The 24,886-nt window shown below is 43.3% G+C and overlaps 1 protein-coding gene across 5 annotated transcripts in view; it reads right to left on the bottom strand.

Moving 5' to 3' along the window:
- Window positions 1-5,536: 5,536 nt before the first annotated feature.
- The window catches only part of SETD9 (SET domain containing 9), a 29,052-nt gene continuing 9,702 nt past the window's right edge, over window positions 5,537-24,886 (bottom strand). For 2 of the 5 annotated variants that reach the window (XM_030566667.1, XM_030566664.1), the window contains exons 3-8: window positions 21,222-21,586; window positions 19,503-19,626; window positions 18,235-18,362; window positions 16,918-17,023; window positions 8,443-8,499; window positions 5,537-6,018 (exon numbers count right to left, since the gene is read on the bottom strand). In XM_030566667.1, coding sequence (XP_030422527.1) covers window positions 5,931-6,018; window positions 8,443-8,499; window positions 16,918-17,023; window positions 18,235-18,362; window positions 19,503-19,626; window positions 21,222-21,586 — 868 coding nt within the window. In that variant the 3' untranslated portion in view covers window positions 5,537-5,930. The remainder of the gene's footprint in view (window positions 6,019-8,442; window positions 8,500-16,917; window positions 17,024-18,234; window positions 18,363-19,502; window positions 19,627-21,221; window positions 21,587-24,886) is intronic. The other 3 variants (XM_030566663.1, XM_030566666.1, XM_030566665.1) reach the window with 3 other exon arrangements.

Here is a 24,886-nt window from a genome sequence, read left to right on the forward strand (position 1 = left end):
TGGGATACCTCCGAATACCTCTGGAGACCAATTACCATGCTTTTGGTGGTCAAACTGGTGGAGCAGCGCTGCATCACCAGTGCTGCAATCATTATACCCCAGGCAGAGCAGGAGTATAGCCAGCACTGCAGCCAGGGAGATGCAGTGCTGTATGTGCCTTGCAAGTGGGGACGGTGAGTAAGTTGCAGCGCTGTAAACCCACCACCAGCGCTGCAACTCTCCACTGTAGCCAAGCCCTAAGAAAAGGATCCTTAGAAGGCAGCAAGCTCAGCAGGGAGCAGCCTACAGCAGCCAGAAGTGAAAAGCAGAGGAAAGGTGGGGAGAGGAGAGTGGCTTAGGCACCTGACCTGGTGTACCTCACTGAGAGGCCAGAGGGAGGTGCCTCCCTCCATTCAGGATCCTCAGGCATCCATCTTCAGCTGGAGTAAGGCATATAAGGCAGGTCACCTGCCCACGTAATCCATGTCCTAGCAGCTGAATGCTCCCATCCCCTTACTCATATTTAATAACTTTCTCTCTCTCCCTATTTTTTCCTGTACTCCTGGCTATCTTTTGAGAGTGCTGGGTTCTGCTCCCCCAGCCCCAACCTCTTGGTGACCTGCAGCAGCATCCAACAGGTATCAGGTCCTAGATTTGCTCAGAGTAAATCTACAGGATCAGGCCTGGCTGGCAAGATAGACCCTGCTTAGTGTGAGAATGTCACTGTGGGACCTCTGGGACTTTGGCCTATGCTAGGGATCTGAGCAGCTCATTAACTGCGGGATGGCATCAGTGTTTAGGCAGCTTTGTGAATGCCAACTGGCAGAAACATGTGATCTATGGTGGTAGGTAGCAGCTGAGTGGCAGTTCTGAGAATGTCAATGAGGCTAAATGGTAGATCTAGGTGCCTTAAGAGTTAGGGCACTAAAGTACCTTTTGATGAGCTGAGTCTCTGCTTCCCCTCACAGGCACGCTTATGACAATTCCTCAGTGGCAGCTTTCTCTAAACACCCACAGCTTGCCAAACCAGCCCCTAGTTGCTGCATTTGTAGTCAGGGAAGCTATCAGCCCACACAGTTGAGCTGAAGGGCAAGGCCTGATCAGAAGCTAATTACTTCAAAGGGTAGCTTCTACTGTTTCCAGTTATCTCACTACAAAAAGTGACTTAATTGATCCCTCCTTTTAGCCTGAAAGAGGGTCCATCAGAGGAAATGCAAGTGCAGCTGCTGCCTAAACTTACTGTTGTATGGATGAAAAGAGGATCTTTTTGCTTCACTCACTTTTACTCTTATGCTGGTCTGGTCTGAAAGAATAGAGGACTTCCTCTTTCAGTTGCTTCCATTCTTTTATGTAAGCCGAATAAATGAGTAGATGCTACACATTCTTTTGTACATTGCTATATAATTTGAGACTGTAATTACAAAATGAAGCAACTAGACTACATAACTCCCTGATAGAATGAGTTCTATGGTAAAGGTTGAATTTGAGAAACCACTATTTAGAGTATGGCAGACAGAGACCCTTTGTTGCTAAGAATCAAGCTAATATCTATTTTAAACCACAACTTAAATACCAATCAGGGTGCATACAATTAATTATGCTTACAGCTATCAGAAACCAAGCAGGATACAGCTAAAAATGGAAAGGCACTAATAAAGGAATTAAGGTGATAGGGAATAGCCAGCATGGATTTGTAAAGAACAAATCGTGTCAAACTAATCTGATAGCGTTCTTTGATAGGATAACGAGCCTTGTGGATAAGGGAGAAGCGGTGGATGTGATATACCTAGACTTTAGTAAGGCATTTGATACAGTTTCGCATGATATTCTTATAGATAAGCTAGGAAAGTACAATTTAGATGGGGCTACTATAAGGTGGGTGCACAACTGGCTGGATAACCGTACTCAGAGAGTAGTTGTTAATGGCTCCCAATCCTGCTGGAAAGGTATAACAAGTGGGGTTCCGCAGGGGTCTGTTTTGGGACCGGTTCTGTTCAATATCTTCATCAACGATTTAGATGTTGGCATAGAAAGTACGCTTATTAAGTTTGCGGACGATACCAAACTGGGAGGGATTGCAACTGCTCTGGAGGACAGGGTCAAAATTCAAAATGATCTGGACAAATTGGAGAAATGGTCTGAGGTAAACAGGATGAAGTTCAATAAAGATAAATGCAAAGTGCTCCACTTAGGAAGGAACAATCAGTTTCATACATACAGAATGGGAAGAGACTGTCTAGGAAGGAGTATGGCAGAAAGAGATCTAGGGGTCATAGTGGACCACAAGCTTAATATGAGTGAACAGTGTGATACTGTTGCAAAAAAAGCAAACGTGATTCTGGGATGCATTAACAGGTGTGTTGTAAACAAGACACGAGAAGTCATTCTTCCGCTTTACTCTGCGCTGGTTAGGCCTCAACTGGAGTATTGTGTCCAGTTCTGGGCACCGCATTTCAAGAAAGATGTGGAGAAATTGGAGAGGGTCCAGAGAAGAGCAACAAGAATGATTAAAGGTCTTGAGAACATGACCTATGAAGGAAGGCTGAAGGAATTGGGTTTGTTTAGTTTGGAAAAGAGAAGACTGAGAGGGGACCTGATAGCAGTTTTCAGGTATCTAAAAGGGTGTCATCAGGAGGAGGGAGAAAACTTGTTCACCTTGGCCTCCAATGGTAGAACAAGAAGCAATGGACTTAAACTGCAGCAAGGGAGATTTAGGTTGGACATTAGGAAAAAGTTCCTAACTGTCAGGGTAGTTAAACACTGGAATAGATTGCCTAGGGAAGTTGTGGAATCTCCATCGCTGGAGATATTTAAGAGTAGGTTAGATAAATGTCTATCAGGGATGGTCTAGACAGTATTTGGTCCTGCCATGAGGGCAGGGGACTGGACTCGATGACCTCTCGAGGTCCCTTCCAGTCCTAGAGTCTATGAGTCTATAAGAGAAAGTGAAGTTATAAGAAACAATGGTCAAAACTAAAATTATACCTGCATATTTGATGTCCTAAAAGCATCCTATAAGAATCAAAACGGAAGATTTGTAAAGAAATAAATTGGTTGTAAAGGTTGCCAGACTCTTTTCCCTAGGTAACAACCCAATTTGTAATCTATCACATACCATTAAATCAGATCTATGACAGCAATCACTTCATGTCTATCTTCAACGGAAGTGCATCTATATGACAAACAATTATGGCAGAGTAGATACATTGTTTTTGTATAACAAATTCTGCTCAGGGTATGGAAAAGATTTGAACTAGTCAAATTAATGTTCCTAATTAAGATTTTGGAATGTCATTGAAAGGTTAATTACTCACACTGCCGTAGAAATATTAGATCTTTGTATGGGTAATTTGAAACTAAGTGCTTAAAGAGTTTCTAAAGAATTGTATTTACTCAATGTAATCCATGAGGCTTGTTAGGCATTGGTCTTAAATATATTTATTGTATCCTGGCACTAATACATGAGTTTTACTTGTGTGTTAGGAGCTGACTAACAGTCAGCTATTTGGGAAGAGGACCTTGCTGAATAAGGATGAGTAATTTAAAATGGTCTTACATTTTTAGTCGTTACACTACTTTTCCTTTCCCTACACTACTACTAATGTACAAGGACTTAGAATTAATTAGCACAAGAATGCTCCAGTTTTTGAAGGACTCCTAATTAAAATCAGCTAGTCATCTTCACAGATTATACATCCAACAGAGAAATTGTTTATTGTATTATTCATAGAGTCCAAAGCCCAAAGAGAATATGGTGATCTAGTCTGACCTCTTGTATAACAAAAGCCAAAGAATATCTCCAAAATAATTCTTAGAGCAGATCTTTTAGAAAAACATCCCTTCTTGCTGTAAAAATTGTCAGTGATGGAGAATTCTCCAACCACCCTTGGTAAATTGTTCCAATGGTTAATTAGTCTATCAAAAATGTACACCTTATGTCCATTCTGAATTTGTATAGCTTCAACTTTCAGCCGCTGGGTTGTTTTTGGAAATCTGATTTGTTGTCATGCTGGTAAAAATTCCTAACAATTCTACATTATCTTCTCCTCTGCTCCATTACCCTTTAAACAGCAGCATTTACTGAAACAATGATTAAGATTTTATAAAATAAGGTCCTGTGTTTTTTTGTGTAGCTAAGTAACAGAAATCTAAAGAATGCACAAGTTTTATGACTGTATGTAAAACCATTTCACGTCCTCCCACTTTCCTACATTGTTCTTGTCTCTTTCTGCTTAACCTCAACACCACCACCTGCCCAGCTTCCTGCCACCTTGATTCACCTCCTGGGTGTGTCTGGTAGCTCACAGCTGTATCCATAGCTGAGCTATTTGCTGCCCCTGCCAGATCTAGTCCAGGGTTCTTCTGAGGCCTCTTGCTTCCTCTTACACAGGAATAGGCCCTAAAGAAGGCTGTTTAGCTGGTTTCTCATTTTCAGCAGCATTAATGAGGAGGAGTCAGCCCCATGTGTTCTGCTCATAGTCTGCAGAATGCAGCTGAGGGCCTGCAGTCCTAAATTACCTTAACATTCAGAACTAGTAGTGCTGGAATAAGGAAGCCATTCTGAGTAACAGCAGTAAATGTGACCTTCATAGTTTTAAGATGAGTATACTTCAAATGATAATTTCTTAAAGCTATTAACATATAAGTATGACAATTAATGGCTTTGGATTGCATTGCTGCTTGGAGATTAAACAAAGATAAGACCTGGTTCTTCTAACATGTGAAGACTAGTAATTTCCATATGGCTGTAAACTTCACTTTGTGCTAACCACACAAGATGATACAACAGCCACAGAGTGAGTGCTGCACTATCTTCTTGGGGGTGAAAGAGAAAACACTGTTTACTGTCCTTGGCATCCAGACTCTTCTTCAGAGGTCAAACAGCTCTCCTGCTTGCTCTGATTTCTTGATGAGATGGCCTTCCACTTAGCAATCTTCTACTAAGGCTAGGCCCTTCTAAAGCAATTCATGATTCAGTCTCAGATGAGGTGAGAAGATCAAATGGTAAAGAAGGGAAGCGAGTTCCCAAGCTGGCCCTGGAAGAGGAGACTGGACACTGGTGAGAATAGCAGACCACCCTGCTTCCTGTTTAGCATTAGCACTGTGAAAGTAAATGGCATGTACTGGAACCAGGGCTGTGTTCTGCCCCTACCCACAAAACGTGAGGCTTGCTTGCAGCATTGGAATAAAGGCTGAGGGAATCATACATTGCTTCACCAGACCTAAAGGCTAAAACATTCTCTAGAGTTTATGAAAATAAAATTTTCAAATAGTGCTTCAAAGAAATTGAGTTGGGAAATGATCATGTTAGCAAAAATGTTAGACACTTGCTTTCAAAAAGACACTTCACTGGCATAAGTTTAGTTAAACTGTGGTTGAAAATAGTCTTTCAAAACACCATGTGAAACATTACACCTCTTAAAAAAATAAAAGGGGGCCATAAGAGGAACTATTTTTCAAAACGTAATGTTCCATTAATATGATCTAACTGCATCAGCAATTATAAAAAATTGTGGTGTGCAGAAGATCCCATTAGAAACACAAGTGAAGGAGACACTTTACTGAAAGGATTTGTTTTATATAAATTATGTCCATTATAGCAAGAACAGCAGAATGGATTTGAGATTTAAAATGGATCACAGTGACGTGCATATAGAGAAAACAGAAGACGAAATAGCATAATTCAGAAACTATATATTAATTTAATGAGCTACTGTGCAGTTAACTGAAAACCAATTATACTTGCTGTAGTATTAGCACCGGTATACTTAATGATGTAAACAGCTGCAAACCACAACTGTATCAAAATTGAAGTAATATTTACATGAAAATACAGCTTTGTAGCTCATTTTTAATTGGAAAGCACAGCTCTCCATTACACAGAGATGCCAAGTGTACACACAATAAATATCTTAATGGCAAAGAATTCTTTAATCCATGGTTTCATTGATTCAGTTGACAATGGTGTAGTAATTAGAAAAAAGCTCTTCTCCTTGCTTAATCTCTCTGAGAGCAACAAGAATCACACACCTCAAAGGGCTGCAAAACAAGAAAAGTAAAAAGGGACATTTCACCAATTTATTAAAATTGAACATGGTAAGATTCTGAGATTGGTTATGGCTATATTAATTCTGGTTCACACAGAACAACTGTAAATCCTTTGATACTGTACAAATATAAATGAAATATGCATGTCAAATTACAGGCTATACCCATGTCCAATTTCAATCTTTAACAATAGAAAAGCTCAGAAAACATTTACATATAAATACTGTTACAAAGTGGACAGGCTGTATACACAAACAAAAGACTCGGTCATGAAGTGAGGAAAAGATACTAAAGCAGACAGGGCAGGGGCTATGGCAAGGATGATCCAGCACAAGGGCATTGTTCTACATCAGACCTGCACAACATGCGGCCTGCAGAGGCTCACTGTGCGGCCCGCAGCGGGATTCAAAAGGCTCTGAGCTGCCCGCAGCGGCAGGGAGCCCAGAGCTCTTTAAATCCCAGCCACAGCCGCGATTCAAAAGGCTCTGGGCTGCCCGCAGCAGCGGGGAGCCCAGAGCCCTTTAAATCTCAGCCGCGGCCGGGATTCAAAAGGCTCTGCGCTGCCCACGGCGGTGGGGAGCCCAGAGTCCTTTAAATCCCAGCCACGGCCATGATTCAAAGGGCTCTAAGCTGCCCGCAGTAGAGAGGAGCTCAGAGTTCTTTAAATCTCAGCCACGGCCGGGATTCATAGGGCTCTGGGCTGCCCACAGTGGCGGGGAGCTCAGAGCTCTTTAAATCTCAGTCGCGGCAGGGATTCAAAAGGCTCTGAGCTGCCCGCAGCGGCAGGGAGCCCAGAGCTCTTTAAATCCCAGCCACAGCCGCGATTCAAAAGGCTCTGGGCTGCCCGCAGTGACGGGGAGCTCAGAGCTCTTTAAATCCCAGCCACAGCCGCGATTCAAAAGGCTCTGGGCTGCCCGCAGTGACGGGGAGCTCAGAGCTCTTTAAATCTCAGCCGCGGCTGGGATTCAAAAGGCTCTGAGCTGCCCACAGCCGCGGGGAGTCCAGAGCCCTTTAAATCTCAGCCGCCAGGGCCGGCTTTAGGCCAATTCAACCAATTCCCCTGAATCAGCCCGCCCCTAAGAGGGCCACATGCCCAAGCCCCAGTACGGTGCACCAGCAAAAGCCAGTGCGCTGTAGCGGGGTGGCCCAGCTTCCCCAGGGGGCAATTTAAAAGGCCTGTGGCTCCCAGGCCCTTTAAATTGCCACCAGAGCACCACTGCTGGAGCCCTGGGGTAGGGCTGTGGGGCTCTGGGGGCTATTTAAAAAGTCCGGGGTTCCCATCGCTTCTACCGCCCTGGCCCCTTAAATAGCCACCAGAGCCCCACCACTTCCCCAGGGTTCCCGTGGCTATTTAAAGGGCTGGGGTGGTAGAAGAAGGGGAGCCCCAGGCCCTTTAAATACCCCAGAGCCCTGGGGTAGCGGGGTGCTCTGGGGGCTATTTAAAGGGCCGGGGCTCCAGCTGCCTCTGCTGCCCTGGTCCTTAAATAGTCGCTGAAGCCACACCGCTTCCCCAGGGCTCCCTCGGCTATTTACAGGGCTGGGGCGGTAGAAGCAGGGGAGCCGCGGGCTCTTTAAATAGCCCTCAGAGCCCTGGGGTAGCGGGGGGAGGGGGGGGGCAGGTCTCCAGATGCCTTTCCTGCCCTAGTCCTTTAAATAGCCCCTGGAGCCCCACCACTTCCCCAGGGCTCCTGCAGCTATTTACAGGGCTGGGGCAGTGGAAGCAGGGGAGCCCCAGGCCCTTTAAATAGCTCCTGAGCCATGGCCTGCTACTGCTACCCTGGTGGGGGAGGCAGGAGGAGGGGGCACTCACCATACAGGATGGGCTGTATCCCCTGTACCTGCACCAGTTGCCCGCAGCCAACCCCTGCCACACCTCCTGCCCTGCCTGCACCAGTTCCTCTCTGCAGCCAGCCCTGCACCCGCTGCCCACAGCCAGCCCGTCTCCAGCCAGCCCCTCACCCCCTGCCTTGCCTTCAGCCCTGCACCAACCTGTCTCCAGCCAGCCCTGCACCCCCTTCCCTGTCTCCAGCCAACCCCTGCCGCACCCCCCTGCCTGAAGTCAGCCAGTCCTGCATTCCTTTGTCTCCAGCCCTGCCAACCCATGCCGCACTCCCCGTGGCCCTGCCTGAAGCCAGCCAGCCCATCCCACACGCAGTCTCCAGCCTGCCCTACCCCTTGCCCAGCCTGCAGCCAGACCCTACTTCCAGCCACCTCCCCCGCACCTCCAGCCAGCCCCATGTCCACTGGTGCCCTGTAGTTCCCAGGGAAGTAACCCTGCACACCTGCTTCAATGTGCTTGGCAGGGAGCAGCTGGGACCCACATGTGCACCCTAGCACACCCTCAGGGAGTGGCGGAGCTCCTTTCTAGTTCAGACACATCTTTTTAAAAAAGAACTTTAAGTAGGGTTAACATACATCTGTGCTTTCCCGGACATGTCAGGCGTTTTGGATCTTAAATCACCATCCTGGGATCTGATTTGGATATGGATAGAGACCTCATTAATGCAGTAAATACGTATGGTAACCCTACTGACACAAAAAATACATACTGTGGCAGAACTTTTTATAGGGAACTGGTTGCTAAGAAATGAAAGGCTTTTTTTAAACATTTTTTTTTTCTTTCAGTCATCCCTGCCAGGGCCCCACCGAAAATGTTCGAATTGGGCCCCACACTTCCTAAAGCCAGCTCTGCCAGCTGCGGACGGGATTCAAATGCTCTGGGCTCCCCACAGCCGTGGGGAGCCCAGAGCCCTTTAAATCTCAGCTGTGGCTGGGATTCAAAGGGCTCTGAGCTGCCCACAGAGATTCTCAGCCGTGGCTGAGATTTAAAGGGCTCAGGGCTCCCCACCGCCACGGGCAGCCCAGAGCCCTTTGAATCCCGGTGGCGGCTCCAGCGGATGCGCTGGGGCTGGGATTTAAGGGCTAGGGCTCCCCTCAGCAGCAGGAGCTCTGGGCCATTTAAATCTCTGCCGCAGCCCCACAAAGCTCCGGGTTCCCGCAGCCGCCAGAGCCCCGAGCCCTTTAATTTGACCCTGAGGGCTCCCAGCCAGCTCTTCAGCTGGGAGCCCCTGGTTGATTTAAAATCAAGTACCACCTCCCCACCCCCAACCTTCCTTTTTGGCCCACAGCTGTTTTAGTGGGGCAGCACTGGGAAAGGAGGGTTTGTTTCAGCTGGGCTGGGCGGTGCTGGGGCGGAATGTTTCCGCTGGGCTGGGGAGGGGGGTGTTTCCGCGGGGCTAGGGGGTTTCGGCCCTCAGCTGTTTTCTTTGGAGTAATGTGGACCTCGCCGCTTAACGAGTTGTGCAGGCCTGTTCTACACATAGCTACCACCGATTGCAGATAAACCTACACTCAGGCAAGCCACCCCTGGAGAGGAGACCAGTCCACTGAAGTCCTTGTCCTACCAGGACATATGACCAGAGTAGGAGCTTTTCCACAAGCCTTAGTTTATGGATCAAAAGCTGCTATTGTATTTAACATCGTGTCAGCTGGACATGGTGAACCCTAGGCTGAATCATACCAGCTGGCACAATATTAAATGTGACAGTCCTGTCTGTGCTAAGTGCCAAGTAGTATTACTGTTATGTATGTTATCTCAGCTCTTCAAGAGCTGTAAACAGGGGAGTCTGAGTGGGAGTTCTGTTGGAAGAGAAGGTATGAGTAGCTATTTGTATGTAGAGGCTGGCAGGGGCAGTGTGCTGAGAGAGAAAGTGCGCCCTGATTAGGGGGCAGGGCTTCTCTGATTAGGGGTCCTATAAAGGTAGCCAACCAGTCAGGCAGCGGACCAGACAGTGACAGCGGCACAGGAGCCAGCAAACAGAGCTATAAACAGGGGAGTTTTGGGGGGAAGACTAAGAGGCAGACAGAGGAACAGACAGGCTAGTGAAGGGAGCGGGGTGGGGTTCTGGCAGTGTTTTGGTGCTCGTTGAGGGTTTGTTGTGCAGTAGGTGGTGGTGTTTTGGTTTGGTTTGTGTTTCCCAGATTTATAGGATTTAGGGGGAAACCTATGACAGATACAGAGGCAGCAGTGGTAGTGACCCAAGCAGTGGAAGACACAATGAAGATGACTGGATGTGGAAGCTGCGGCATGTACATGATCCTGGAGGGGTACCCGAAAAGAGTTTTGTCTGCATGAAGTGCTGCCTGAGAGAACTGTTGGAAGAAAAGATCAGAGGATTGGAGATGCAGGTGGAAACTCTGGCTGAGTTTAGAAGGGGGTTCAAGCAGATGGAGCAAAGACAGGAGGAGGCTGAAGAGAAAAGCTCAGACTTGCAGATGGAAGCAGGACCAAAGAACTCTGAAGGGAGACTGCTGGGTGAGGAAAGTGGACAGTGGAAGCATGTGACTAAGAGAACCAGGCAGAGGAAAAGACGAGCTAGTGAAGGAGAAATAGAGCTCAGAAACAGGTTTGTGGAGTTGGAAAATGAAGAAGGGGCACAGCAGGTGGTCACTGAAGGTGAGAGGGCAAGGAAGAAAAGCAAAGCAGCTAGTCCTATAGGTAGAGGGGAAAAGTCAATGGAGATACCACCACCAAATATGAGCTCCAGGAGGATATGGGATGGGTTGCAGAGGATTGCAAGGGAGAATAGGAACCAAGAGGACTTGCAGCCAGAGGGAACAGGACAGACCAGAGAGTCGCACCATCACTAGGAAAAGGCAGGTCTATGTGACTGGGGACTCCTTCCTGAGAAGAATAGACAGGCCTGTAACCAGAGCTGATCCGGAGAACAGAAGAATGTGCTGTCTGCCCGGTGCTAATATACGGGGTGTGGACCTGAAGCTAAGGAGGATCCTAATGGGAGCGGGAAAGAATCCACTGATTGTCCTTCATGTGGGAATGAATTATACGGCTAGATTCTCACTGGAACGTATCAAGGGAGACTATGCCAGGCTGGGGAAGATGCTTAAGGAAACTGAGGCTCAGGTGAACTTCAGTGGGATTCCGCCTGTTTCCAGAGAAGGGCAACAAAGGTGTGACAAGATTATGACGATCAACAGATGGCTCAGGCAGTAGTGCCATAAGCAGGGTTTTGGGATGTATGGCCACTGGGAAGCATTCATGGACAGATGGGATGGACTTCACCTGAGTAGGGAGGGAAATAGACTTCTAGGATGGAGGCTGGCACAACTAATTGAGAGCTTTAAACTAGGAATTTGGGGGAGATATTCAGGTAATCTTCACACCAGATTTTAAAGTTGAGAGGGAAGAAAATGAAGTAAGAAAGGATACGACCATGGGTAGGAGAATGGACATAAGGAGGAAGGGTAATATAGACACCAGTCTAATAGTTGATACTGGCAGTAGAATGTCTGTGCCTACTCGGGTAAAGAATGTAAGCCAAGCCAAACAACAAAAACTACGATGTTTGTACACCAATGCAAGGAGCCTAAGTAACAAAATGGAGGAACCAGAGTTACTGGTGCAGGAAGTGAAACCAGATGATATAGGGATAACAGAAACATGGTGGAATAGTAGTCATGATTGGAGCACAGGTATTGAAGGGTATGTGCTGTTTAGGAAAGACAGAAATAAAGGCAAAGGTGGAGGAGTAGCATTGTAGATCAGTGATGAGGTAGGTAGACTGTAAAGAAGTGATGGAATGAATAAGACAGAGTCCGTCTGGGCAAAAATCACACTGGGGAAGAAAGCTACTAGAACCTCCCCTGGGATAATGCTTGGGGTGTGCTACAGACTACTGGGATCTGATTTGGATATGGATAGAGACCTCGTTAATGCAGTAAATACTAATGGGAATTGTGTGATCATGGGAGACTTTAGCTTCCCAGATATTGACTGGAGGACAAGTGCTAGTAATAATAATAGGGCTCAAATTTTCCTGAATGTGATAGCTGATGGATTCCTTCACTAAGTAGTTGCTGAACCAACAATAGGGTTTGATTTGGTTATATTTGTTTTTTTGTGAGAAGTGAGGACCTCATAGAAGAAATGGTTGTAGGGGACAACCTTGGTTCGAGCGATCATGAGCCAATTCAGTTCAAACTAAATGGAAGTATAAACAAAAATAGATCTGGGACTAGGGTTTTCTATTTCAAAAGGGCTAACTTAAAATAATTAAGGAAATTAGTTAGGGAAGTGGACTGGACTGACGAACTTGTGGATCTAAAGGTGGAGGAGGCCTGGAATTACTTCAAGTTAAAGTTGCAGAAACTATCAGAAGCCTGCATCCTAAGAAAGGGGAAAAAATTCATAGGCAGGAGTTGTAGACCAAGCTGGATGAGCAAGCATCTCAGAGAGGTGATTAAGAAAAAGCAGAAAGCCTACAAGGAGTGGAAGATGGGAGGGATTAGCAAGGAAACCTACCTTATTGAGGTCAGAACACAAAGGGATAAAATGAGAAAGGCCAAAAGCCTTGTAGAGTTGGACCTTGCAAAGGGAATTAAAATCAATAGTAAAAGATTCTATAGCCATATAAATAAGAAAACAAAGAAAGAAGACGTGGGACCGCTAAACACTCAGGATGGAATGGAGGTCAAGGATAATCTACGCATGGACCCCAATATCTAAACAAATACTTTGCCTCAGGGCTCGTCCAGACTAGGGGGGGAAAATCAATCTTAGATACGCAACTTCAGCTACGTGAATAACGTAGCTGAAGTCGAATATCTAAGATCGGATTACTCACCCGTCCAGACGGTGCGGGATCGATGTCCGCGGCTCTCCGTGTCGATTCCGGAACTCCGTTCGGGTTGATGGAGTTCCGGAATCGATATAAGCTCGCTCGGGGATCAATATATCGCGTCTAGATTAGATGCGATATATCGATCCCCGAGCAATCGATTTTAACCCGCGATACGGTGGGTAGTCTGGACGTACCCTCAGTCTTTAATGAGGCTAATGAAGAGCTTAAGGATAATGGTAGGATGACAAATGGGAATGACAGGTAGATATTACCACATCCGAGGTACAAGCCAAAGTCGAATAGCTTAATGGGGCTACATGGCGGTGGGGTGAAATAATTTTCATCCAAGAATATTAAAGGAACTGGCATATGAAATTGCAAGCCCATTAGCAAGAATTTTTCATGAATCTCTAAACTCAGGGGTTGTACCGTATGACTGGAGAATTGCTAACATAGTCCCTATTTTTAAGAAAGTGAAAAAAAAAGTGATCCGGCTAACTACAGGCCTGTTAGTTTGATATCTATAGTATGCAAGGTCTTGGAAAAAATTTTGAAGGAGAAAGTAGTTAAGGACATTGAGGTCAATGATCATTGGGACAAAATACAACATGGTTTTACAAAAGGTAGATCGTGCCAAGCCAACCTGATCTCCTTCTTCGAGAATGTAACAGATCTTTTAGACAAAGGAAAAGCAGTGGATCTAATTTACCTCGACTTCAGTAAGGCATTTGATATGGTTCCACATGGGGAATTATGAGCTAAACTGGAAAACATGGGGATCAATATGAAAATTGAAAGGTGGATAATGAACTGGTTAAAGGAGAGAATACAACCCTGGGTTTTTTTCACCTTCCTCTGCAGCGTGGGTCAGGGGTCACTTGCTGGAGGATTCTCTGTACCTTGAAGTCTTTAAACCACAATTTGAGGACTTCAATAGCTTAGACATAGGTTAGGGGTTTGATACAGGAGTGGGGTGGGTGAGATTCTGTGGCCTGCATTGTGCAGGAAGTCAGACTAGACTATCATAATGGTCCCTTCTGACCTTAAAGTCTATGATGTGATTTTAAAAGTCACAGAAGGAACCTGGATTTAAAATTAATAGGAACTGGACAATCAAATCTCTGCTGTAATTTCCAACTGCAGATGAGCCCTAAGCAGGTAAATTTAAGGTAGGTTGGATCTGTTTATGGTGAATTTCCACACTTGTCAAATATTTGGGTTTCTTGTATGTGTATCTTAACTTTGGGCACAAAAAAATTCAATTACATTCCTTGTTTACCCTAAAATCACTGATACATATTCTCAGCTTTAATTTTGCCTTAACTAAGTCTTTTGTCTGAGATTAGTGATAGTTTCTTCCGTGATATTGCCAACCACTCTCTCACTCCAAAAACCAGCATTCTGAAATAGCTCCAGAGCCCCATGAAAAGTTCTAGCTGATCCACCTACAACTTTGAATTCTAGAATATATTTAAGATTAGCAGTTCACTGCATTCAAAAACAGAATTGATGCTGGAATCTGTTCAGTTTTTAATCCTGCTGTGAATTCTCTCAGATTTCAAAAAATGAATGTTTCCAGATTCTTTGTAAAGAATACATTTTCAAGATCTCAGTTCACAGCCAGGATTTTGTGACTATTCAGCTACAGATCAATTGCCCTTTCTATCACAGTCTTTATTTTGCCAGCGTTTGTAACTCTAGTAGTTTCAAATTGCATATGCCTGAATATAAAAATATTGTGGATCTCCTCTAGCAAACTCATCCGCTTGCTCTCTTATCTAGAATGAATTGGAAAAGAGTGATATTAAGAGGATGATGCTAATCAGTTCAGACACCAAATATCACCTACTTTAATCTGATAAGGAATATTGTCCCAATTTCAAATTTACATTTGAATTAAAGTTAAAGGCATTCCTGTGATTGTCTACTAAACAAGCAAAAATATAAGAACATAAGAATGGCTGTACTGGGTCAGACCAAAGGTCCCTCTAGCCCAGTATCATTTCTACCGACAGTGGCCAATGCCAGGTGCCCCAGAGGGAGTGAACCTAACAGGTAATGATCAAGTGATCTCTCTCCTGCCATCCATCTCCACCCTCTGACAAACAAACAGAGTCTAGGGACACCATTCCTTACCCTATCCTGGCTAACAGCCATTAATAGACTTAACCTCCATGAATTTATCCAGTTCTCTTTTAAATGCTGTCATAGTCCTAGCCTTCACAACCTCCTCAGGTAAAGAGTTCCACAAGTTGACTGTGCGCTGCGTGAAGAAGAACTTCCTTTTATTTGTTTTTAACCTGCTGCCTATTAATTTCATTTGGTGACCCCTAGTTCTTGTATCATGGGAATAAGTAAATAACTTTTCCTTATCTACTTTCTCCACATCACTCATGATTTTATATACCTCTATCACATCCCCCCTTAGTCTCCTCTTTTCCAAGCTGAAAAGTCCTAGTCTCTTTAATGTCTCCTCATATGGGACCCGTTCTAAACCCCTAATCTTTTAGTTGCCCTTCTCTGAACTTTTTCTAGTGCCAGTATATCTTTTTTGAGATGAGGAGACCACATCTGTATGCAGTATTCAAGACGTGGGCATACCATCAATTTATATACGGGCAATAATATATTCTCCTTCTTATTCTCTATCCCCTTTTTTATGTTTTGACCACCTCTGCACACTGCATGGACATCTTCATAGAACTATCCACAATGACTCCAAGATCTTTTTCCTGATTCATTATAGCTAAATTAGCCCCCATCATATTGTATGTATAGATGGGTTTATTTTTTCCAATGTGCATTATTTTACATTTATTCACATTCATTTGCCATTTTGTTGCCCAATCACTTAGTTTTGTGAGATCTTTTTGAAGTTCTTCACAATCTGCTTTGGTCTTAACTATCTTGAGCAGTTTAGTAGCATCTGCAAACTTTGCCATCTCGCTTTTTACCCCTTTCTGCAGATCATTTATGAATAAGTTGAATAGGATTAGTCCAAGGACTGACCCTTGGGGAACACCACTAGTTACCCCTCTCCATTCTGAGAATTTACCATTAATTCCTACCTTTTGTTCCCTGTCTTTTAACCAGTTCTCAACCCATGAAAGGATCTTCCCTCTTATCCAATGACAACTTAACTTACCTAAGAGCATTTGGTGAGGGACCTTGTCAAAGGGTTTCTGGAAATCTAAGTACACTATGTCCACTGGATCCCCCTTGTCCATGGTTGTTTTCCCCTTCAAAGAACTCGACTAGATTAGTAAGACACGATTTCCCTTTACAGAAACCATGTTGACTTTTGCCCAACAATTTATGTTCTTCTATGTGTCTGACAATTTTATTCTTTACTACTGTTTCGACTAATTTGCCTGGTACCGACGTTAGACTTACCAGTCTGTAATTGCTGGGATCACCTGTAGAGCCCTTTTTAAATATTGGTGTTACATGGAGGGATAGCTCAGTGGTTTGAGCATTGACCTGCTAAATCCAGGGTTGTGAGTTTGATCCTTGAGTGGGCCACTTAGGGATCTGGGGCAAAAATCAGTACTTGGTCCTGCTAGTCAAGGCAGGGGGCTGGACTCGATGACCTTTCGAGGTCCCTTCCAGTTCTAGGAGATAGCTAATAATAATAATTGGAGATATACCTATCTTCCAGTCATTGGGTGCAGAAGCCGATTTAAAAGACATGTTACAACCCATAGTTAATAGTTCCACAACTTCACATTTGAGTTCTTTCAGAACTCTTGGGTGAATGCCATCTGGTTCTGGTGACTTGTTAATGTTGAGTTTATCAATTAATTCCAAAACTTCCTCTAGTGACACTTTAATCTGTGACAATTCCTCAGATTTGTCACCTACAAAAGCTGGCTCAGGTTTGGGAATCTCCCTAACATCCTCAGCCCTGAAGACTGAAGCAAAGAATCCATTTAGTTTCTCTTCAATAGCTTTATAGTCTTTAAGCACTCCTTTTGTATCTCAATCCTCCAGGGCCCCACTGGTTCTTTAGCAAATAACTACTGTTTCAGTGGAATTCACCAATTGTTCCTTGGCAGCTCTAGTAGTAGCTTAACAAAATTCATCCCCAGAGCTATGCTGATAAGTACAGGTATAAAAGCGATTCCCTTATAAAAGCAAACTCTTTCTTAACAGTGCTGTGTTTTTGTGTAGCTCACCTCAACAGAAATGAACTTTGTTCACTTACTAATTTGGCTTCTTGGATGCTATGAAAACGCATAAGTGTACTTACATAGGCATGTCATGGCTGTAGGTGATGTTTGGAAGATACTGTTTCAGTTCTACTGGAAAATATTCAGGCACATCAAACTCCTGATAACAGACGTTGGCTGCCTTGTCTGGAGATGGAGGGGTGGGGAGAGGATAGAAAGAGAGGGGAAAAAAAATTCTTATACAGGACTGAGAAATTCATATGCAGTTTATATATGTAAATGCCAAGTATTCTTCTGAAAAAAGTACTCACTGTGCTCATTATGAGTGAAATTCACCCCGTGGTGAGAGCCAGCGGAAGACCTATGCACCGCATAAGCCCCATTTAAGCCCTATTTTGAAAGCTTAAGCAGTGCGTAGGCCTCGTGTTGGCCTCCTGAGCAGGGGTCAAGTTCAGCCTAATTTAACTAAATAGTAGTTCTTGTTATCCATTGGACCACCAAGGTGCCCAGCTTGCATAGCTCAGAATGAAGCTTATAGCATCAATAATACCGAGTTGTATCTTTATGACCATTCACGCTTTAGCCTCTTTGGTCAGGATGCCTACATTGGTGGCACTTGTATAGTGCTTTATTTATGATGCAGATACCTATTCCTGGGCAATGCACTGAGATCCCCACTCATTTCCCAGGCAGAGTCTCTGGGGACCATGAAACACTTCCTATCTCACAACCAATCCCATGAGTGATCCAGTCTCTCAGAATTTTATAGTTATATATTTTGTATTGAGGAAGGGCATTAGGGTAAGTTGCCCCACTCTCTGTATCCCACAGTGTAGTCAGGTTGCTGGACTCATCTATTGCATATAGATTTGAGACTTACTTAATCAAAAAACTCTTTTCTAGTCAGTAAGTGAATTGTGATGTAAAAAAGCTTTCATTCAAAAATGTTTACCTTGCATTGGGATTGCCAAATTAATTTTCAGAAGAATTATGTAGTAACAACATTATGCAATATAAGAGGTTCTCCAACTATTCCATTCAGTGGACCATTTCACAAGAGGGACCAGTCCATGGATTTCCTTTCCCCTACAGTCCAAGTTTACTGCTTTTGTTTTCAAAATGTTGAATTCTGCAGATTAGCAGGACAGGACCAGTAGGCATCAGCAGACCATATAAACATAAGATTTTCAAAGCTGCCCTTGCAGATTTGGATATCCAATTCCCATTAATTACTGGAAATTTCAGCCTGACAACCTCTGCTACACCATCAAGTGTGTTTGCGCCTCTTTGAAAAGGTCACTGCTGGATGGAGAACCATTCTTTATCAATTACAATGCTCCACCCCCAACAAAAGTCATTTCCATATTTAAAGTCAGCTTGGAGACTAGGAACTCTACCTTTCAACTTACTGTGTGAACAGTTGTTAACATACTGCCCTACTGCCAGTGGATTTAGCACAGCAGGTCTGAGCCAAGTGATGTCACTCATTTGAAAAGGACCAAGTTGATCCCTCTTGCTGCATGATCTGAAAGGAATCACAATATTAACTAGAAATATAGGTTTCTTTTCTTGACGCTTCTTTTGACCATTATTTCGACTTCTGGAAATACTCACAAGTTACCTTAGGTTACATTTCCCCAACAGCATTTGACTGATTCATTAGAGTATAAAATTGGTATTCAAAAGAGGCTGATCCTTTAAAAAAGAGAATATTAAACAATATAACTGTGTTACACAGGAAGTCAAACTAGATTATCACAATGGTCCCTTCCGGCTTTGGAATATATGGTTTCTATCAAAACTCAAAGGACAAAATAAAACAGAATCTACCAGAGAAGCTGAAATGAGGGCATTCTTACAGTAAGCAAAAAATATCCCCAAACGCACCATTTTTTAAGAAATATCATTACATTTAATTTCCCTTTTGGGCTGTGTGGGGAAGGGCCACTACAAGGTAAGCCTCAGTCTTGTTCCCAGAACCCAAACTAGATACAAGGGGACTGTCCTTTCAGGTTGTTTCCTGGTCGTTATTGTTAATTCTATTTTGGATGCGTGATGTTTGCATTCTGCACAGATGTTGCTGTAAATTGAATTTCCCTGGAAACTAACATTTGCTAAAGTGCATGTTAGCCCCTAGGCTACTCCAAGTACAGACTTACTCTTCTGCAGTCCTGCTTTATTCAATGCTTTTTAAAGGCAAGTTAGGGCTAGATAATATGCCTCTTGGTACCACAGAGTTCATGCTCTGTGACATGGAAATAATTTCTTTTCTTTCCATCAACCAGATTTAATTAGAAACCTGAAAATATACTTTTACAACTTCATATGGAATCAGACCTAGATTTCAGCATATTTTCCTTATAAAAAAAATCACAGCTATTTAAGCATCAGTTTTCAGCAAAGTAAGTCTGGTCAAATGTACAGACTGGCACATGATGTGATATTAATATATCACAGTCAATAGCTGCCAGCCTCATTACAAGAGAACAGACTGACCACACTGCATCTTATATTACAGTACATGATACTTATTTTATTTTTCCCCATAGGGTAAGTCAGATAAATCCAACTACTTTTGGTTTCAGATAACAGTGTGATTAGATAACCATAATACCTTTCAATATGTGAACAGATTTTTGTTCTCCTATCTCTTTTGACTGCTTACCTGTACACCGCTTTTGATATTCCTTTATCATTCCCATCAATAAGTACACCATCTATGCATCTAAAAATAAATGGATTGCCAATGGACTGGAAAAAGATGGGCTCATACTTTTGATATACTGTACCTGTTGTAAGACAGACATGGATATTTTAGAAGGCAATAAATAGAAGTGTCAAAACGGGGTTAGTAGTCATGATCCAGCCTCCCAGACAGAGGCCAAAGGTGGCAGAGGGATAAGATTATTCTTTCCTCAGTTCATAAACTGCCATTAATAATTTTGAAAGGACAGAACTACACTGATCTGATGTTTCCCCAGTCCAGCAGTTGTCCTCTTATGGTACATTTGTGCCATCATCTTAGACCTTAGAAGCTGCTCTAACTTAACCTAACTGGCTATGGTCTCTCTAGGTCAGGACCATAAACCAGCTGAGATACAGAATAGGTGTAACCCAGGGGTAGGCAACCTATGGCACGGGTGCCGAAGGCAGCATGTGAGCTGATTTTCAGTGGCACTCAGACTGCCCGGGTCCTGGCCACCAGTCCGGGGAGCTCTGCAGTTTAATTAAATTTTAAATGAAGCTTCTTAAACATTTTAAAAACCTTATTTATTTTACATACAATAATAGTTTAGTTATATATTATAGACTTATAGAAAGAGACCTTCTAAAAACGTTAAAATGCATTACTTGCAAAACCTTAAATTAGAGTGAATAAATGAAGATTCGGCACTGCACTTCTGAAAGGTTGCCGATCCCTGCTGTAGTCCATGCATACTCCACTCTGCCCTGCTCCCCTTCCCTGTATCTCCACTGGGGGGAGCAGCTGGCTACAGAACTGGCTATATCACTTCATACCATGTGAGAACTCCCTACAGCAGGGTAATTCTCAGCTACCCAGCTTAATCCAGATTCCACCATCAGAGAAGCACAAATGGTCCCAACAAGAGATGAAAATTTAGGCTGATGTTCCTAACGGCCAACTCAAACTCATCCTGGGATTTGATTATCAATTTCCGCCTCTTACATCACCAATTGCAATAAATATTCTGCAATAAGAATTTAATTGGTGATTGTGTTGATGTTCACAGCAGAACAGAATTCAGCTTGCTCTCAGACGGCTGTACTGGCTCTGAAGTGCTAACAGAACTAAAAATGTTGTTAAGCAAAGTAAGCTAATGACATTCCAAGAGACAAGGAGTCGGACCAAAGTCCCATTTTTCCCCTATTCTGGTCTTATACATTCTACTTTCATTCTTAAATTTTATAAATATATCTTTGTGCTGTGAAAATTTTCTATATTGCCCACTGATATTGATAGAGAGATGAATAGACTCAATCCTGCAAATACTTATGCATATGAACAACTTTATGAACATGATCTGGTTCATTTTATGCATGTGAGCAATCCCATGTAATTCAATTACTCATGTGCATTAGTGCTTACAGAAATCAGGGACAAATTTTCTACTAATTCAAACCAGATCTTGGGTACTCAGAGAACATGAAATATAATCTTTTTTCTTATCACAAAAAGCTCTCCAAATCAGTTTACATGTGGAAATACCTTTACAAATATTAACCTGTGATTTTGGCAAGGTATCAAAGTTAAAATGCTAAAAAAATTAAAATTGAGATACCAATTCAGTCATGCAATCAGTAACCATGTAGTTAGAAATCATGTTTAACTTATTTGAAAAAATGACAAAAAGTATTTCATTACCAGGATACATAGATACAACTGCCCCTTTTGGCACAAAACCTTTAGTAACAAAGACTCCTGTTCCAGCAGAAATCAGTGAACTCCGATCTCGAGTAATACTGAACCCTAATGTATTAAACATAACTTCTTCTGGATTAAAGACATTTTTACTTTGATGGTTGTAACCAGTTGTTTTTGGTCTCTTATACTGAATAGTCAGTAATTCCAGATATTTGGATTTAACTTCTGGAAGTAAGGCAAATAAGTCCATTTGTCTACTAAAGTCATTTATGAACAGAGCTTTAAAGATTTTCAGCAGCGTTTCAAGGACATCTTCATCAGAGATAATTTTGTCTTTGGACTTTTCTGGTACGTATCGGATGGTCCTGTGGCAGAAGAGAAAAAATATTCTAGCATCAAGTTTTCCTATAAGAACTGACAGATAGAAATTTTATCGCAACAAAAAGCACTTGATTGCTTTTATGTTACATGGCTGAAACAAGCAATACAAAACCATATTCTTTCATGCATATGCAACCTTGAATTGTACATGCATTTTTGAAAATGCAGGCCACTGGCCTATGCAAGCTTTGAATCTTAATGATACCTCATTACAATACATTGCTCATTATACCTGTGCTAAGTGGTGAAGAAAGTAACAGTTGCTGTGCAGATTAAACAGTGTGCTGATTAGTGAGGCTCTAATATATATTTCTTAGAAAAACATTCCATTAGTTAATATCAAGTAATTTTACTATCAAAAAGAGGCCTGATTGATCTTGTTGAATTTAAAAAGAAATACTACTCATCTGGCTACTTTTTGTGCATTGGTTATAGCATTGTTAAAAAGACTGGTTTAAATTTTGATGCAAACGATGGGTAAAATGTTCAAAAATACCTAAATTACAAAGGAGCCTAAGTCCCATTTTCTAAAGAGATGTAGGTGCTTAGGAACCTAATCTCATTGAAAGTCAGTGAGAAAGTTAGGTTCCTAAGGGTGATATTCAAAAGAAAGACTTAGGCTGAGTGTTTGCAGTACCTAGTGGCCCCCGCTGCCAAGTGGGATTCATAGCCCTGAGTGAGGTGGCCGGGCTCCCTATACAATGCATGGGGGACAGGTAGGCACCTAAAAAGGAATTAACAGAAACCACTGTGCTAAATGGAGAGTCACCTAAATGAGCCAGTAAGAAAAGTTGTGGGGAGAAGTGTGGCCTACGGCCAGCCCCTCAAAGGGAGTTAGATGTCTAACACTACACAGCTTTTAGCAATATGGCTGTGTTACCACAGTCCTGTCGCTAAAAGTCACGCAGTGTAGCCACTGTTTGGCGGCTCTCCTGCCGACAACATGCTGTTCACACTGGCACTTGTTGCGGCAAAACATTTGTCTTTTGGAAGTGGGGGAGCATTAACACCTCTGAAAGACAGAAGTTTTGTCGTTCAATTGCCAGCGTAGACATAGCCTAACTCCAGGCTAAAGGGAGGCTCCTCTCTCCACTCAGGATTCACAGCCATGAACCCTCTCCTAGAGTCAGGTGTCTAAACCAGATAAGCCCTTTGTCACGAAAAACCATGGAAACTTCAGTGCCTACAGGGTTAGGCCACAGCTGAGGGTGGTTCTGAGGATCTAAATATTGGATTTAGGAGCCTAAAGTGGCAGTGGACACTAAAGTCCACCTTGTGAATCTCACCTTAGGTGCCTAAGTCACTTTTGAAAATGGGACTTACCTGTCTAAGTCACTTGGGCACTTCTGAAAATTTTTGATGTCTCATTCTCATCTAGTCCCACCTGAACTGGCTGTTAAGAAAGAATTTTAGAGCATAAATAAAACCCAAGAACAACAATTTCCAAACTTTTTCAACTATTATCCTATGCTAGGTTGAACACTTACAATTGAGACGAAAACTCTTGATTTTGTAGTTACATTTTGACTTTTTTTTTTTTTTTAACTTTTTTTTACCACAAAGGTGTGAGAATAGCAAGATTAGAATCTACGTTCTTACTCTTCTAGTTTCCAACTTTATTCAGAATTCGATTCTGTAATATGGTAAGATCAGTAAGACGTTATAAAGCTACATTTTCTGCTAAGTTAACACACCCTGCATAAGTATACAAGCATACAATATTATAGTGGTTTTCAAACTTTTTTTCTCACAACCCAGTTGAAGAAAATTGTTGTCACCCCTGACTCAACGGAGCTGCGGATGAGCGGTTTGGGAGGGACTCAGGGCTGGGGCAGAGGTTTGGGGGGAGGGGGTAGTGGCTGGGAATGAGAGGTTCTGGGTGTAGGAGAGGGCTCACGATTGGGGTGCGAGACAGGGTCAATGGGAGTGTTGACCCAGTGTTCGGGGCGGGGGCAGTGTGTGGAGCCCAGGTGCCCCCTTGCCTAGGAGCTGGACCTGCTACTGGTCACTTCTGGGGCTCAGAGCAATGTCAGAACAGGTAGGGACTAGCCTGCCTTAGCCAGGCAGCACTGCGGACAGGACTTTTAACATCCTGGTTGGTGGTGCTGACCAGAGCCACCACAACCCAATGCTTTCCATTCCGCGACCCACTATTGGGTCATGACCCGCACTTCGAAAACCACTGCAATAACAGACAGCCCAGGAATGATTGTAAGGACGTGATTTATAAGAGCTCTGCTGAGATCATTAAATGACAAGAACTGGACTTGAGATACTGTCATAAACAGATAGTTAAGGGTTAATAGAACAGGAGTACTTCATGTCTCTTCTGCCTGTAAAGGGTTAACAAGTTCAGTGAGCCTGAACTTGTTGCCTGTCACCTGACCAGAGGACCAATCAGGGGACAGGATACCTTCAAATCTTGAGGGAGGGAAGTTTGTGTGTGCTGTTAGTTTTTGGTTGTTGTTCTCTCTGGGTTCTGAGAGTGACCAGACGTGCAACCAGGTTTCTCTCCAATCTCTCTGATACAGTCTCTTATATGTCCAGAATAGTAAGTACTAGGTAGAAAAAACGAGTTAGGCTTATGTTTGTTGTCTTTATTTCCAAATGTGTATTTGGCTGGAAGGAGTTCAAATTTGTATTTTGCTGAAAGGATTTTAATTTGTACTTGTATACTTAGGCTGGGAGGGTATTCCCAGGGTCTATAGCTGAAAGACCCTGTAACATATTCCATCTTAAATTTACAAAGATAATTTTTACTGTTTTTCTTTCTTTAATTAAAAGCTTTTCTTGTTTAAGAACGTGATTGTTTTTTTCATTCTGGTGTCAGATCTCAGGAGATGGGGTCTGGCTCCACCAGAGAATTGGTGGGAAGAAAGGAGGGAAGGGGGAGAGAAAGGTTAATTTTCTCTCTGTGTTAGGATTACTTTCTCTCTCAGGGAGAGTCTGGGAGGGGGAGAGAGAAGGAGGGGGGAAGGTGAATTTTCCTCTCTGTGTTAAGATTCAAGGAGTTTGAATCGCAGTGATCTTCCAGGGTAACCCAGGGAGGGGAAGCCTGGGAGAGGCAACGGTGAGGGAAAGGGTTACTTTCCTTGCGTTAAGACCCAGAGGGATTGGGTCTGGGGGGTCCCCGGGCAAGGTTTTGGGGGGACCAGAGTGTACCAGGCACTGGAATTCCTGGTTGGTGGCAGCGCTACCAGTACTAAGCTGGTAATTGAGCTTAGAGGAATTCATGCTGGTACCCCATCTTTTGGACGCTAAGGCTCAGAGTGGGGAATTATACA

The sequence above is a fragment of the Gopherus evgoodei genome, chromosome 6, assembly GCF_007399415.2.
Source record: "Gopherus evgoodei ecotype Sinaloan lineage chromosome 6, rGopEvg1_v1.p, whole genome shotgun sequence".
Lineage (NCBI taxonomy): Eukaryota > Metazoa > Chordata > Testudines > Testudinidae > Gopherus > Gopherus evgoodei.